At 39.1% G+C, this 16,632-nt stretch overlaps 1 protein-coding gene and 2 pseudogenes across 2 annotated transcripts; all 3 read left to right on the top strand.

The window, feature by feature from the left end:
- The first annotated feature begins 4,658 nt into the window (after positions 1-4,658).
- On the top strand, positions 4,659-7,119 carry LOC113349873 (annotated as a pseudogene).
- A 1,306-nt stretch (positions 7,120-8,425) lies between these two features.
- Positions 8,426-10,417, top strand: LOC113349874 (annotated as a pseudogene).
- Positions 10,418-11,353: 936 nt separating this feature from the next.
- On the top strand, positions 11,354-15,242 carry LOC113349872. Of its 2 annotated transcripts, XM_026593908.1 has the most exons (3): positions 11,390-11,457; positions 11,681-13,444; positions 14,607-15,242. In XM_026593908.1, exons 2-3 carry the CDS (start codon positions 11,840-11,842, stop codon positions 14,985-14,987), a joined length of 1,986 nt encoding a protein of 661 aa, XP_026449693.1. In that variant the 5' UTR covers positions 11,390-11,457; positions 11,681-11,839; the 3' UTR covers positions 14,988-15,242. The 2 variants fall into 2 exon arrangements, with proteins under 2 accessions (XP_026449692.1, XP_026449693.1); XM_026593907.1 differs by having other exon boundaries at positions 11,354-13,444.
- Positions 15,243-16,632: the final 1,390 nt, after the last annotated feature.

Genomic DNA, 16,632 nt, shown 5'->3' with positions numbered 1-16,632 from the left:
TTAGGGTTTCCTAAGTATGTACGGCTTGTGGCATGTTGCGGGCCCGAGGTGGCATAGTTTTGCGCCATGATTGGAAATTAGGGTTTCTTCCACCGCCACTAGATCATGGCCTCTCCTAGGGTTTAGGCTAGCCAAATTGAAGTCCATTGTGAATCTGGTCACGCACGGAGAGTGGGTTGGAAAGTTTTGGCATGTTGTCGTGGTAAGTGGCGCGTTTGGCATGTGCGCTTGGCATGCTTGTTTTGGCATGTTTGGCATGCCGTTAGCATGTTGGCACGGTTTTGGAAAGCCAACTTAGTATGGCGACCTCTTGACGCAATTTATACCTCTTTTAAGGCTGTGGCAGGTTTAGAGCAACCTGATTGGTCACTGAAAGTAAGGGGCCGTCCAAGCACGGGCTCGGCCACCCTTTTGGTGTGCGTGGCAGGTTTAATGCGACCTAATTGGTCGATAAAGGAATAATGGCCGGTTGAGTAGCATTGGGCATGGCCCAGCGGCGCTGGCTAGCCTATGGCGTGGCCACGCTCCCTTTTATTGCTGCTCCTACCCCGCGGCTCCATTATTCTTTGTATTCTGATTTTGGGTAGGACCCTGCTCCTACTAATCCACAGCGGATTAAATTGCTTAGTTGTTTAAGCATAGTCTCGAGGTGCAAAAACCCTAACTTTATCACAAAATTGATTGAATTCTATGGGCTGGCACAAAATTCTTTATTTACAGAGTGCAGTGCGCTTTGTGACTGAGTATTTTGTGCAAGGGTCTTAACTCTGGTACTTGGAGATCCATGCTATCCGCGAGTGAACACAAATCCGTCATGCCATACCGATATTAAGGGTTCTGCCGGGGAACATAACACAGGAAAGGTACTCAGTGAGTCTTATATTAATAAGTAATATAAGCAAGGCGTCGAAATTTACAGAGCATATGGGATTGTTGCTACATGCGCCAGTCTGGATAAATTTCATGTATATATATTGAACAGCTCAATAAATATGCCAGTGAAGAGGTTGACACTCATGGCTCTGCTTCCTTACAGAGTGACATCACATCACATGCAAGGTTTTATGATTTTAACCCTAAGCTAAAAATCACCATCAACACCAAGCAATTGCTAAGATTTTAAAATACAAAGCATAATCACTCGCTCTCGAATATCTGGGCATGTCAGCGGGTGCTACCTCAAGATGTAGTGCGATATGGGATTCAATTGTGGAAAAATTTCAAAAGAAATTTGCTTCATGGAAGAGAAAATGCTTCACTACAGCAAGAAGAGTGACGCTGATTAAAATTTAAAACCTCTCTTGCTAATTTGCCTATATATTACATGTTCATTTTCCAAATGGTATAAAGTGTAGATAAGAAACTAAATCAAATCATGAGAAATTTTCTATGGGGATCGACCGCTGATAAAAGGAAAATAAATTGGGTGGCATGGACAAAGCATGTAAGCAAAAAAATTTGGGTGGTTTAGCATCGAAACCAAAACTCACTAAAAAGCTATGCTAGCTAAATGGTGTTGAAGGTTTGCAAGGGACAAGCATCAATGCTGATTCTATATGGGTTAAAGACACAAACCAACCTCAAGGAAGAGGTATGTGGAAAAACATTCAAAAGCAAAAATAAATAATGGAACAAATCACTACTTTGGAGATCAACAAAGGCACTACAATAAGTTTTTGGTGGGAAAATTAACTAGAGATCAAGCCTTAAAATGTTAGTTTCCTAGCATCTTCATATTGTCTACACAAAAATACTTTCTCTTTGAAAAACATGATAGAAAATGGAGTTTGTAACATCCTACTGAAAAAGAAATATGGCATAGAAAGAAGTGCCACAGACGATAGAATTATTTTCTGCTTTGTGAACTCCTCCTACACTATATGATGAAGAAGAAGGTGAACTTCTATGCACTGGAGGTTTCTCAGCAAGGGCTTGTTACACATGCTTAATAGAGCAGCTCCCTGTTATAATTAATGAAGTTCCTCACTCTTGCATCTGGATTCAATTTGTGTCCCCAAAGATTCAATTCTTATCGTGGAAAGCAGCTCAAAATGAAATACCCACCATTGATAATCTTTTGAGAAGAGGCTGTCAAATTCAGCAAACCAGTTGTGCTCTCTGTAACCTTCAACAAGAATTTGTGAATCATCTGTTGTTGCATTGTGACCTCTCTCACAAGATATGGTCATATTTTATAAGAGGATACAACACCTGATGGGTGCAAGGAGGTTTTCTTTCTTTATAGCTTAAGGCTTGGAAATTCAAGAAGGAAAGGAAAATCTAGTCATTAATTATATTTGTTATATGTTGGACACTATGGAACGAAAGAAACTGAAAGGTGATGGCGCATAAAAGACCAAAAGAAGCTGAATAAATCATAATTGATGTAAAGAATCGTGGGTGGGGGTCAAAATGGTTCTCTGATCTAACCTTTAAAGTGTTGATAACTCACTGGAAAGTGATTATCGATCCTAGATGACAGTCTTAAATGTAACTTAAAATGGTTTAATGGGTCACGGACCTGATACTTGTAGATTCTCAAAATGGGGGCCTTAAGCCTTATTACATTTTCTTTTTATAAATTAACCTTGTAAGTGAAAAACAAAAAGAAACAAAGGAGAAAGGAAGAGGGAAGAAGAAAAAAAAAACACCCTTTGCGCATGAATATGGACGGATGGGTAGGCCTGCATACAGTTCGGTTTGATGCGGTTATTGGTAAAACCGTTGACCTAACCGTGTAATGTGCGGTTAGCACATTTAAAACCGCAGTCGAACTGTTTAGTATTCGGTTATTTTTCGGTTCGGTTATTGTACCTATACCTGCACCTGTACATATACATTCTGAAATCCTGAAATCCTGAAATTCTTAATAAACTGATACATTCCATAGAATCCATACTTAAGTCTTAATAAGATAAACCAAAGTCTAAAGATTAAAAACTGAGTTGAAGTTCAAAGACAAGGTAACCAAAGTCTAAAGATTAACCTAAGTCTAAAGATAGGCAAAGTTAACAGAGCTGATTTCTTAACAAGTAGATAACCAAACTTAAAAAGCAAGTAGCATGAAGAGTTGCCAGTAAAAGATTGCAGTCAGTCATCCCCTGAATCTTCATTTCTCAAGTAGCAGAGCAGTAAAAGACTGCAGTCCATTCACTTCTCAAGCAAACCATCCCCTTAATCTTCATATTTTCCCAAAATGTCTGCAACAAGAATGCCAAGAAGAAAAGCAACAAATAAGATAAGAGAATGACTAGTGGAATGTTAACATGGAATTGCAATATAAAAAATGAAAGTTGCAGTTTCAGTTTGATGATTATGGCAAAGGCTACAGTTTCAACTGGGAAAAATATCATTTATAAGCAATACTAGATCATGACATTCATCATGCTAAGTGTATCAGCCACATTTAGTTACTACATCTATTCAAATTTTAAGTCAAAAAAGAAGAGAAGAGATTCCATTACCATTTTCAGTGCTGGCATCGTCATCTGGTACATAGTCACATATGAAATCAAGGGAGATAGGTTTCTGCAACCAGCTTTGCGTACAGAGAAGTGTTTCAACTGTCCTGGCAGATAACGAGCTTCTCCATGGAGTAAGAATGCGCTTTCCGGTACTGAATGCAGATTTTGAAGCAACTGAGGACACTGGTATGGCCAAAATATCCTTCGCCACAAGTGATAGTACCTTATACTTGGTACTATTAGCCTGAACTAAACATGACTAAAACAATCAACACCCATTAAAAGTCACAGATCAACAAACCGTTTTACTTAATTTCATAACCAACAAATCTTTGTTCAAAACCTCAAACAAACAGAAGATAATCAACAAATCTTTGTCAAAAATTTTACATCAACAAACCCTTTTACTCAATTTCATAATCAACAAATCTTTGTTCAAAACCTCAAACAAACAGAAGATTGAACTCAATTGAAATGAAAGTAGTAGTTACCTGTTTGAGCTCTCTAGAAAAACTCCCTATCTTTTAATGAAGAACTCCAACTGCTGCTCCTGCTCCTTAAGGTCTGAGGACATAAAAACAAAAAACAAAAGAGAGATAATTATAACCCTAAATCGAAATAATCAAAAGAAATCCTAAAAATAAGAAAACCAAATCAAGGAGATGAGGAGAAATAACTTACTAGTTACTAGATCATAGAGGTGGTGGTGCTCTTCAGCTCTTGAGTCTTGAATCTTGATGGTGGTAGTGAATCGATGATGGAGGCGACTAGGTACTGGAGTGGAGAGACCAAGTCTCAAAGAGGAAATGAAATGAAGAAACTGCTTCAGAGTTTAGGGTTTCTAGTTTATATACTATAGGGTTACTCGAATTCAGACGGTTAGGATTGATTATAATAGAGATAAATCAAGATTCCTTATTAATCGGTTAATCGGTTCGGTTAGGATGCGGTTATAGGTGAAACCGTAAGCCGAACCGAAGATCTAACGGTTATCAAAACTGAAACCGTGACCAACCGTTGGATTATCGATTCGGTCCGTTACGGTTCGGTTGTTGCGGTTATGGTGGGTTTCGTGCAGGCGATGGGGGACCAGCTCCGAGGCTGCCAAAATCATGTCCAACAAAAATTCGCAGACGAAGACGAATTTAACGTGTAGTAATTTAAAGAAAAATAGAAGAGAAAATCGGTAGAGACTTGGTTTCGGGATCGAACCCGGATCATTTTCTTTTTCCGTTTTTTTATTGTTGTTTCTTCACCATTAATGCAAAGCAGAGAGAATCGAAAAATATCAAGAACCGATCCCGATTCACTTAAAACCTAGTTATCTATATCGATAAACAATGATTTCGAGAAAGCAACAACTCATGAAGAATTTTACTGAAGCAGAAGATAGATCTATCTACAGGTTAGTCTCTTCTCTTTAGTTCTCCCTCAGGTTTTCAATTTAGGGTTTACATTAGCTGTAGATTTCTGTAAAGATTTCTCGTTATATTGAGATCTTATCTTATAGATTTGTACAACTAGATTAGTTGCAAGATTTGTATAGTTGTTTCAAGTGATTTTGCAAGTAGTTTCAATTTTTAAGATTTTTGAACTTGGTCAAGATAATTGGGAGAAATTGATTTTAGATTTCAGGTTTTGTAAGGTACCTGGAATCTAGCAATGGAGAGGATCTAGGCTTAGTTGGAAATTGGTTTTTTTAGGAAGGATTTAAGGAGATTGGGCAATTTAAACAGAAATGAAACAAACCCTAACTTAGAAAGAGGGAGAAAGAGAATTATACTTTCATGGAGGACTTTACCAATTATATCCACAACCAAATTCACTTGGCAGTGGTACGCCGTGACTATGCTTCTTTAAGACGTATTATTTCTGCTCTTCCTCGCCTTCCCAAGTCTGGGGAAATCACTACAGAAGTTGATTCTGTTGCAGCTGAGACTCAAGTAGATGCTATTTCAGCTTCTATTGATCGTCGTGATGTCCCTGGTCGTGAAACCCCACTAAACCTTGTTGTCCGTCTACGTGATACTATCTCGGCGGAGATACTAATGGCTTCTGGTGTTGATTGGAGTCTTCAAAATGAGAACGGTTGGAGTGCTCTTCAAGAAGCTGTTTGCACGAGAGAAGATGGGATTGCAACGACCATTGCACGACATTATCAGCCACTTGCATGGGAAAAATGGTGTCGTCGTCTCCCACGAATTGTAGCTTCTGCAGGACGGATCCGTGATTTCTACATGGAGATAACTTTCCATTTTGAGAGTTATGTCATTCCTTTTATTGGTCGAATTGCCCCATCAGATACCTACAGAATTCTGAAGCGTGGTTCCAATCTACGGGCTGATATGACTCTTGCAGGATTTGATGGGTTCCACATCCAACGGTCCGACCAGACATTTCTGTTTCTTGGAGAGGGTTACAGTTCATATGATGGCAATATGGCTTTACCTCCTGGTTCTTTGTTAGTACTTGCTCACAAGGAGAAAGAGATCACAAATGCTCTAGAGGGAGCTGGGGCTCAGCCAACAGAAGCCGAGGTTGCGCATGAGGTAGCTTTGATGTCTCAGACTAATATGTACAGGCCTGGGATTGATGTAACACAGGCTGAGCTTATACCCCATTTAAATTGGCGGCGTCATGAGAGAAATGAGATGGTTGGAAGTTGGAAAGGGAAGGTTTATGATATGCTCAACGTGATGGTTAGTGTGAAATCAAGGAGGGTTCCGGGTGTAATGACTGATGAAGAACTCTTTGCATCTGAGAGTGAGGAGAGGATGGTTAGTAGCGGGGACAATGATGAGGATTACGGTGATGTATTAACCGCTGAGGAAATGAGTCAATTGGATTCATCTCTGAGGATGGGAAGCTCAGATAGTTTTCGAAAAAAGAAGAGCCTGGTTCTTTTGAAAGCCTAGACAATGGTGTTTGATGTTCTAGTGGTAACACTCAAACTAATGGGGTTGTAAAGGGAAGAAAGAGTTGGTTCGGATGGGGGAAAAGGGATTCAAGGAATGGTGGGAATGATCTTGAAGAATCAAAACCTCTAAAGAAGTTTTCGCATCTGGCCGTCGAGGATGGCAGCCAGAGAACAGTTGATTATCGCAGGTCAACTTCTGAAATTCCAACTACCAGAGATGATTTAGGGGAAGCTAAAAAGGCAAAATAGAAAAACAATAAGAAGAAGATAAAGAAAGGAACCACAGACGAGTCTAAGCTTGAAAGTGAGTATAAAAAGGGCTTGAGACCAGTTTTATGGTTGACACCTGACTTCCCTTTAAAAACAGAAGAGCTCTTGCCATTACTTGACATCTTGGAAAACAAGGTTAAGGCTGTTAGGAGACTCAGGGAGCTATTGACTACCAAACTGCCTAATGGCACGTTTCCTGTCAAGGTAATCAGATCTTTTTTATGCAACAACTAGTGATCTATGTATGTGAATTCTTCTTACACTGAGTGTGATTGTCATGCTTTACTGTTGAAATATGCCAGTAGTACTTATAGCATTTCGCAAATAGAACCATCGATATCCGAAGCACTGAACCAAAAATAGAAGGATTTTAATTGGAAAGCTACAAGTAGTTGTAAAGTTGTCAAATCTCTACGTTATGTGGGAGTTGATCCAAAGACCTCTAGCTCCTTAACCTTAACCATCAACCCCCAAGCCAGTTGCTCCTTGGTTCTACTCAATTTCATAATCAGCAAATCTTTGTTCAAAACCTCAAACAAACAGAAGATTGAACTCAATTGAAATGAAAGTAGTAGTTACATGTTTGAGCTCTCTAGAAAAAATCCCTATCTTTTAATGAAGAACTCCAACTGCTGCTCCTGCTCCTCAAGGTCTGAGGACATAAAAACAAAAAACAAAAAAGAGATAATTATAACCCTAAATCGAAATAATCAAAAGAAATCCTAAAAATAAGAAAACCAAATCAAGGAGATGAGGAGAAATCACTTACTAGTTACTAGATCATAGAGGTGGTGGTGCTCTTCAGCTCTTGAGTCTTGAATCTTGATGGTGGTAGTGAATCGATGATGGAGGCGACTAGGTACTGGAGTGGAGAGACCAAGTCTCAAAGAGGAAATGAAATGAAGAAACTGCTTCAGAGTTTAGGGTTTCTAGTTTATATACTATAGGGTTACTCGAATTCAGACGGTTAGGATTGATTATAATAGAGATAAATCAAGATTCCTTATTAATCGGTTAATCGGTTCGGTTAGGATGCGGTTATAGGTGAAACCGTAAGCCGAACCGAAGATCTAACGGTTATCAAAACTGAAACCGTGACCAACCGTTGGATTATCGATTCGGTCCGTTACGGTTCGGTTGTTGCGGTTATCAGTTCGGTCTGCGGTTATGGTGGGTTTCGTGCAGGCGATGGGGGACCAGCTCCGAGGCTGCCAAAATCATGTCCAACAAAAATTCGCAGACGAAGACGAATTTAACGTGTAGTAATTTAAAGAAAAATAGAATAGAAAATCGGTAGAGACTTGGTTTCGGGATCGAACCCGGATCATTTTCTTTTTCCGTTTTTTTATTGTTGTTTCTTCACCATTAATGCAAAGCAGAGAGAATCGAAAAATATCAAGAACCGATCCCGATTCACTTAAAACCTAGTTATCTATATCGATAAACAATGATTTCGAGAAAGCAACAACTCATGAAGAATTTTACTGAAGCAGAAGATAGATCTATCTACAGGTTAGTCTCTTCTCATTAGTTCTCCCTCAGGTTTTCAATTTAGGGTTTACATTAGCTGTAGATTTCTGTAAAGATTTCTCGTTATATTGAGATCTTATCTTATAGATTTGTACAACTAGATTAGTTGCAAGATTTGTATAGTTGTTTCAAGTGATTTTGCAAGTAGTTTCAATTTTTAAGATTTTTGAACTTGGTCAAGATAATTGGGAGAAATTGATTTTAGATTTCAGGTTTTGTAAGGTACCTGGAATCTAGCAATGGAGAGGATCTAGGCTTAGTTGGAAATTGGTTTTTTTAGGAAGGATTTAAGGAGATTGGGCAATTTAAACAGAAATGAAACAAACCCTAACTTAGAAAGAGGGAGAAAGAGAATTATACTTTCATGGAGGACTTTACCAATTATATCCACAACCAAATTCACTTGGCAGTGGTACGCCGTGACTATGCTTCTTTAAGACGTATTATTTCTGCTCTTCCTCGCCTTCCCAAGTCTGGGGAAATCACTACAGAAGTTGATTCTGTTGCAGCTGAGACTCAAGCAGATGCTATTTCAGCTTCTATTGATCGTCGTGATGTCCCTGGTCGTGAAACCCCACTAAACCTTGTTGTCCGTCTACGTGATACTATCTCGGCGGAGATACTAATGGCTTCTGGTGTTGATTGGAGTCTTCAAAATGAGAACGGTTGGAGTGCTCTTCAAGAAGCTGTTTGCACGAGAGAAGATGGGATTGCAACGACCATTGCACGACATTATCAGCCACTTGCATGGGAAAAATGGTGTCGTCGTCTCCCACGAATTGTAGCTTCTGCAGGACGGATCCGTGATTTCTACATGGAGATAACTTTCCATTTTGAGAGTTATGTCATTCCTTTTATTGGTCGAATTGCCCCATCAGATACCTACAGAATTCTGAAGCGTGGTTCCAATCTACGGGCTGATATGACTCTTGCAGGATTTGATGGGTTCCACATCCAACGGTCCGACCAGACATTTCTGTTCTTGGAGAGGGTTACAGTTCATATGATGGCAATATGGCTTTACCTCCTGGTTCTTTGTTAGTACTTGCTCACAAGGAGAAAGAGATCACAAATGCTCTAGAGGGAGCTGGGGCTCAGCCAACAGAAGCCGAGGTTGCGCATGAGGTAGCTTTGATGTCTCAGACTAATATGTACAGGCCTGGGATTGATGTAACACAGGCTGAGCTTATACCCCATTTAAATTGGCGGCGTCATGAGAGAAATGAGATGGTTGGAAGTTGGAAAGGGAAGGTTTATGATATGCTCAACGTGATGGTTAGTGTGAAATCAAGGAGGGTTCCGGGTGTAATGACTGATGAAGAACTCTTTGCATCTGAGAGTGAGGAGAGGATGGTTAGTAGCGGGGACAATGATGAGGATTACGGTGATGTATTAACCGCTGAGGAAATGAGTCAATTGGATTCATCTCTGAGGATGGGAAGCTCAGATAGTTTTCGAAAAAATGAAGAGCCTGGTTCTTTTGAAAGCCTAGACAATGGTGTTTGATGTTCTAGTGGTAACACTCAAACTAATGGGGTTGTAAAGGGAAGAAAGAGTTGGTTCGGATGGGGGAAAAGGGATTCAAGGAATGGTGGGAATGATCTTGAAGGATCAAAACCTCTAAAGAAGTTTTCGAATCTGGCCGTCGAGGATGGCAGCCAGAGAACAGTTGATTATCGCAGGTCAACTTCTGAAATTCCAACTACCAGAGATGATTTAGGGGAAGCTAAAAAGGCAAAATAGAAAAACAATAAGAAGAAGATAAAGAAAGGAACCACAGACGAGTCTAAGCTTGAAAGTGAGTATAAAAAGGGCTTGAGACCAGTTTTATGGTTGACACCTGACTTCCCTTTAAAAACAGAAGAGCTCTTGCCATTACTTGACATCTTGGAAAACAAGGTTAAGGCTGTTAGGAGACTCAGGGAGCTATTGACTACCAAACTGCCTAATGGCACGTTTCCTGTCAAGGTAATCAGATCTTTTTTATGCAACAACTAGTGATCTATGTATGTGAATTCTTCTTACACTGAGTGTGATTGTCATGCTTTACTGTTGAAATATGCCAGTAGTACTTATAGCATTTCGCAAATAGAACCATCGATATCCGAAGCACTGAACCAAAAATAGAAGGATTTTAATTGGAAAGCTACAAGTAGTTGTAAAGTTGTCAAATCTCTACGTTATGTGGGAGTTGATCCAAAGACCTCTAGCTCCTTAACCTTAACCATCAACCCCCAAGCCAGTTGCTCCTTGGTTCTACTCAATTTCATATTCAGCAAATCTTTGTTCAAAACCTCAAACAAACAGAAGATTGAACTCAATTGAAATGAAAGTAGTAGTTACATGTTTGAGCTCTCTAGAAAAAATCCCTATCTTTTAATGAAGAACTCCAACTGCTGCTCCTGCTCCTCAAGGTCTGAGGACATAAAAACAAAAAACAAAAAAGAGATAATTATAACCCTAAATCGAAATAATCAAAAGAAATCCTAAAAATAAGAAAACCAAATCAAGGAGATGAGGAGAAATCACTTACTAGTTACTAGATCATAGAGGTGGTGGTGCTCTTCAGCTCTTGAGTCTTGAATCTTGATGGTGGTAGTGAATCGATGATGGAGGCGACTAGGTACTGGAGTGGAGAGACCAAGTCTCAAAGAGGAAATGAAATGAAGAAACTGCTTCAGAGTTTAGGGTTTCTAGTTTATATACTCTAGGGTTACTCGAATTCAGACGGTTAGGATTGATTATAATAGAGATAAATCAAGGGCCCTTATTAATCGGTTAATCGGTTCGGTTAGGATGCGGTTATAGGTGAAACCGTAGACCGAACCGAAAATCTAACGGTTATCAAAACTGAAACCATGACCAACCGTTGAATTATCGATTCGGTCCGTTACGTTGCAGTTGTTGCGGTTATCAGTTCGGTCTGCGGTTACGATGGGTTTCGTGCAGGCGATGGGGGACCAGCTCCGAGGCTGCCAAAATCATGTCCAACAAAAATTCGCAGATGAAGACGAATTTTACGTGTAGTAATTTAAAGAAAAATAGAGGAGAAAAGCGGTAGAGACTTGGTTTCGGGATCGAACCCGGATCATTTTCTTTTTCCGTTTTTTTATTGTTGCTTTTTTTCATTCAATGCAGCAAGCAGAGGAGATCGAAAAGCAAAGAACCGATCCCGATTCACTTAAAACCTAGTTATCTATATCGATAAACAATGATTTCGAGAAAGCAACAACTCATGAAGAATTTTACTGAAGCAGAAGATAGATCTATCTACAGGTTAGTCTCTTCTCTTTAGTTCTCCCTCAGGTTTTCAATTTAGGGTTTACATTAGCTGTAGATTTCTGTAAAGATTTCTCGTTATATTGAGATCTTATCTTATAGATTTGTACAACTAGATTAGTTGCAAGATTTGTATAGTTGTTTCAAGTGATTTTGCAAGTAGTTTCAATTTTTAAGATTTTTGAACTTGGTCAAGATAATTGGGAGAAATTGATTTTAGATTTCAGGTTTTGTAAGGTACCTGAAATCTAGTAATGGAGAGGATCTAGGCTTAGTTGGAAATTGGTTTTTTTAGGAAGGATTTAAGGAGATTGGGCAATTTAAACAGAAATGAAACAAACCCTAACTTAGAAAGAGGGAGAAAGAGAATTATACTTTCATGGAGGACTTTACCAATTATATCCACAGCCCAATTCACTTGGCAGTGGTACGCCGTGACTATGCTTCTTTAAGACGTATTATTTCTGCTCTTCCTCGCCTTCCCAAGTCTGGGGAAATCACTACAGAAGCTGATTCTATTGCAGCTGAGACTCAAGCAGATGCTATTTCAGCTTCTATTGATCGTCGTGATGTCCCTGGTCGTGAAACCCCACTACACCTTGCTGTCCGTCTACGTGATCCTATCTCGGCGGAGATACTAATGGCTTCTGGTGCTGATTGGAGTCTTCAAAATGAGAATGGTTGGAGTGCTCTTCAAGAAGCTGTTTGCACGAGAGAAGATGGGATTGCAACGACCATTGCACGGCATTATCAGCCCCTTGCATGGGAAAAATGGTGTCGTCGTCTCCCACGAATTGTAGCTTCTGCAGGACGGATCCGTGATTTCTACATGGAGATAACTTTCCATTTTGAGAGTTCTGTCATTCCTTTTATTGGTCGAATTGCCCCATCAGATACCTACAGAATTTGGAAGCGTGGTTCCAATCTACGGGCTGATATGACTCTTGCAGGATTTGATGGGTTCCGCATCCAACGGTCCGACCAGACATTTCTCTTTCTTGGAGAGGGTTACAGTTCAGATGATGGCAATATGGCTTTACCTCCTGGTTCTTTGTTAGTCCTTGCTCACAAGGAGAAAGAGATCACAAATGCTCTAGAGGGAGCTGGGGCTCAGCCAACAGAAGCTGAGGTTGCGCATGAGGTAGCTTTGATGTCTCAGACTAATATGTACAGGCCTGGGATTGATGTAACACAGGCTGAGCTTATACCCCATTTAAATTGGCGGCGGCAGGAGAGAACTGAGATGGTTGGAAGTTGGAAAGGGAAGGTTTATGATATGCTCAACGTGATGGTTAGTGTGAAATCAAGGAGGGTTCCGGGTGCAATGACTGATGAAGAACTCTTTGCATCTGAGAGTGAGGAGAGGATGGTTAGTGGCGGAGACAATGATGAGGATTACGGTGATGTATTAACCGCTGAGGAAATGAGTCAATTGGATTCAGCTCTGAGGATGGGCAGCTCAGATAGTTTTCGTGAAGATGAAGAGCCTGGTTCTTTTGAAAGCCTAGACAATGGTGTGGGATGTTCTAGTGGTGACACTCAAACTAATGGGGTTGTAAAGGGAAGGAAGAGTTGGTTCGGATGGGGGAAAAGGGATTCAAGGAATGGTGGGAATGATCTTGAAGAATCAAAACCTCTAAAGAATTTTTCGAATCTGGCCGTCGAGGATGGCAGCCAGAGAACAGTTGATTATCGCAGGTCAACTTCTGAAATTCCAACTACCAGAGATGATTTAGGGGAAGCTAAAAAGGCAAAAGAGAAAAACAGTAAGAAGAAGATAAAGAAAGGAACCACAGGCGAGTCTAAGCTTGAAAGTGAGTATAAAAAGGGATTGAGACCAGTTTTATGGTTGACACCTGACTTCCCTTTAAAAACAGAAGAGCTCTTGCCATTACTTGACATCTTGGCAAACAAGGTTAAGGCTGTTAGGAGACTCAGGGAGCTATTGACTACCAAACTGCCTAATGGCACGTTTCCTGTCAAGGTAATCAGATCTTTTTTATGCAACAACTAGTGATCTATGTATGTGAATTCTTCTTACACCGAGTGTGATTGTCATGCTTTACTGTTGAAATATGCCAGTAGTACTTATAGCATTTCGCAAATAGAACCATCGATATCCGAAGCACTGAACCAAAAATAGAAGGATTTTAATTGGAAAGCTACAAGTAGTTGTAAAGTTGTCAAATCTCTACGTTATGTGGGAGTTGATCCAAAGACCTCTAGCTCCTTAACCTTAACCATCAACCCCCAAGCCAGTTGCTCCTTGGCTCTACATGATAAATGATTCTCAGATAATGTAGTAAGAAAGATATAAGTTTTTTAATCTCAGAAATATTGTCTGTTGCTCTCTCATCAAATATTGTCTGTTGCTGTCTCGTCACTAGTGCCATAAACTAAATTAACATCAGATGATTGTTTGTAATCATAAGGCTCTTAGGCAAGTATGTGCAGTTTTGCACAGTATGTTTTTGTATCCGTTATGTTGCGCATAAAGGCATAGCTTTCCAAGAAATTTGATTTATATTATGAAATGTGCTGGTAAAGGGAATATTATCATGTAGCTTCACCACTTCAGCTAAGTAAACAACTCATACGTGGCTTGGATCCTGATTCTATCAAGATTGACTTGATAGAGAACGTCTGGACACTACAGGGTTCAAAATATACGGTGAACACGCGGGTATATGATATACATATATATGATGCCGTAGCTTCTTAAAAAACTTATAGTATTTTCTTTTAATCAGTTCTCTATGTTTTCTGCACACATACATTTATATAGTGAGGAAGGGTCAAAAATGGCCAAGGCCTCTAAGACACACCATTTGAATTGTTAAAGACTGTATAAGAGATTTATATTTTCTCAATGGCGTCATTAGCTTTGAGTTGCAGTAAAAGAATTTTCAAAGGTTCTCTTGTTGTTTCCATTTTGGTTAGTTGCTTGTCCTGCTGAATTCTGATTCTTGACATGATTTTCTCTTTTAGCAAATCTCTCTTTTTTTGTGAATATTATTATAGACTATAACCTAACTAGCTTTTTTCTTCTTGGTTGTGAATTGCATGTCCAAATCAACCTTTTGCTGTACAGTTCCCATATGCTGTTGTAATAATGTTTTTTCTCTATTTATGTGGGGTAATTTCAGATAGCTATTCCTATCGTTCCGACTATTCGTGTAATTGTCACATTTACAAAATTTGAAGAGCTTCAGCCTAGTGAAGAGTTCTCCACTCCACTTTCCAGCCCAACACATTTCCAAGATGCCAGAGGCAAGGAATCAGAGGGGCCATCAACATCATGGATTTCATGGATGAGAGGGGGTCGGGCAGGTAATTCAAGTGATAGTGAAGTGCGTTCATATAAGGAAGAGGTCGATCCTTTCCAAATACCATCTGATTACACCTGGGTTGATGCAAATGAAAAAAAGAACAGGATGAAGGCAAAGAAAGCCAGGAGCAAAAAAGGTAAGAAGCAGGTATCATCCAAAAGCACTGATGGCAGCCGACATACGAGTGAGAATGACTAGCAATGACAATAAAGATCCCTATTTGTACTGGCATTGTCTTACAAAATCATTTTGAATGAGGAAGAATGAATGTAAAGGTTAGTCTGTCTGAAACTGATCCATTTTCTTCCTTCAAAATTTGTGAATGCAGAATGAAAATATTATGGTTCCCGTTGATTCAAGAAGATGAACAGTTTTCTACTTCATCTCTTCTTTTTCCACTTCGATATGTGATTTGTTGTGATACTGAGGGAAATATAATCTCTTTTTCTTCTATCCATGTTGTTATCCTTTTTTGCGAAAAGTTTTCTCAGGGTACCAGTGTATCTACCATCCATCTACAAGAACAGGTTGTGTTTGAACTTCTAAGTCGGAGTCTTTTTTTTTCTTTTTGGCGTCCCACTCTGTTTACACATGATCCTATTTTTCTTGGTTCCACTTGTACCTTCCTGGAGGATTACCGTCATCCGGCTAACACCTCACCACCAACACCAACACCAACACCATGGTGTTAGATTTTCACTGTCACCACAGCAGGGCCTTACTAAGGTACTAGTTACTCGCATGGTTTGCCGAACGTTTTAGACACAAAATGGGTTAAAGCAAGAGGATAGGCAAAATTTGCTTTAGAAGTGATGCGAAGAACGCCATCTCCTTTCTCCATAAAAGTGGGCATTAGATTACCTGGTTTAACAATTCTATTTTAGGGGATTGTTTCTTTATTCTAACTAGTGTTGAGCCCGTGCTTTGCACGAGCCAAGAATATTCTTCTCAGAGTAGACATACTTGCATTACTCAAATCCTCGATGGATGTGTCCATCAAATAAAAGGAAAAAAAAATCCCTCGATGGATGTGTCCATCAAATAAAAGAAAAAAAAATCCTCGATAGATGTCGAATACAGTGTTTAACAAACACTGAAGAACAAATATAATCCACGCACACATCCGTAACCAAATTACCTCATTATAAAAATTTCACAAATCTATAGGTGGACTCAAATTAACGTTTAATTTACTATAAAACGTAGTCCATAGCAGTATCAATATTCATAGAATTAGAGTATCAAAAAAAAATATATATATATATATATATTCATAAAATTACATCGAGGCAAAAAGGCTTTTTAAAATCATACCCAAGCTCCAATTAGCACCGATCATAATACATATGTACATCGTTGTAAAATCGATTAGCACAATTATTGAATCCTAATCCAGAAAGTAAATAGTTTGAAAAGGGAAAATATAAATAGACTCAACTAAATAAATAATACAGTGCTTAAAAAAAAAAAAAATCCACCGTGTATGTAGCTACTTCACATATTTGAATTTACTCATTACACTTTCCATCAAACTAAACAATCCTGGCTTTGTTTTTCTGTTTCTGTTTTCTGTTGTATTCCGAAATACAACATTTGAACCTGGTCAACAAAGAAACAAGGAGCAAGTACAAATAAGCAAGGAGCCAGAACATAAATGGAAATATAATTAATTAATTCTCAAATTCACAAATAAGAGATACTGTCCGGTTTTAATTCAATCATTCTATTGAGTGTTTCCGTCGTATTCATCTAACACAAAACCCTTCGACATGTTATCGGCATGAAAGACGAAAAAAAACCTTTTAAATGAAAGTATCCATGAAGTCTTGTTAATCAGTTAACA

Source organism: Papaver somniferum, chromosome 2 (genome assembly GCF_003573695.1).
Source record: "Papaver somniferum cultivar HN1 chromosome 2, ASM357369v1, whole genome shotgun sequence".
NCBI classification, from domain to species: Eukaryota; Viridiplantae; Streptophyta; class Magnoliopsida; order Ranunculales; family Papaveraceae; genus Papaver; species Papaver somniferum.
The sequence above is the reverse complement of the archived record's forward strand: the minus strand, read 5'-3'. Positions and strand labels throughout refer to the sequence as shown.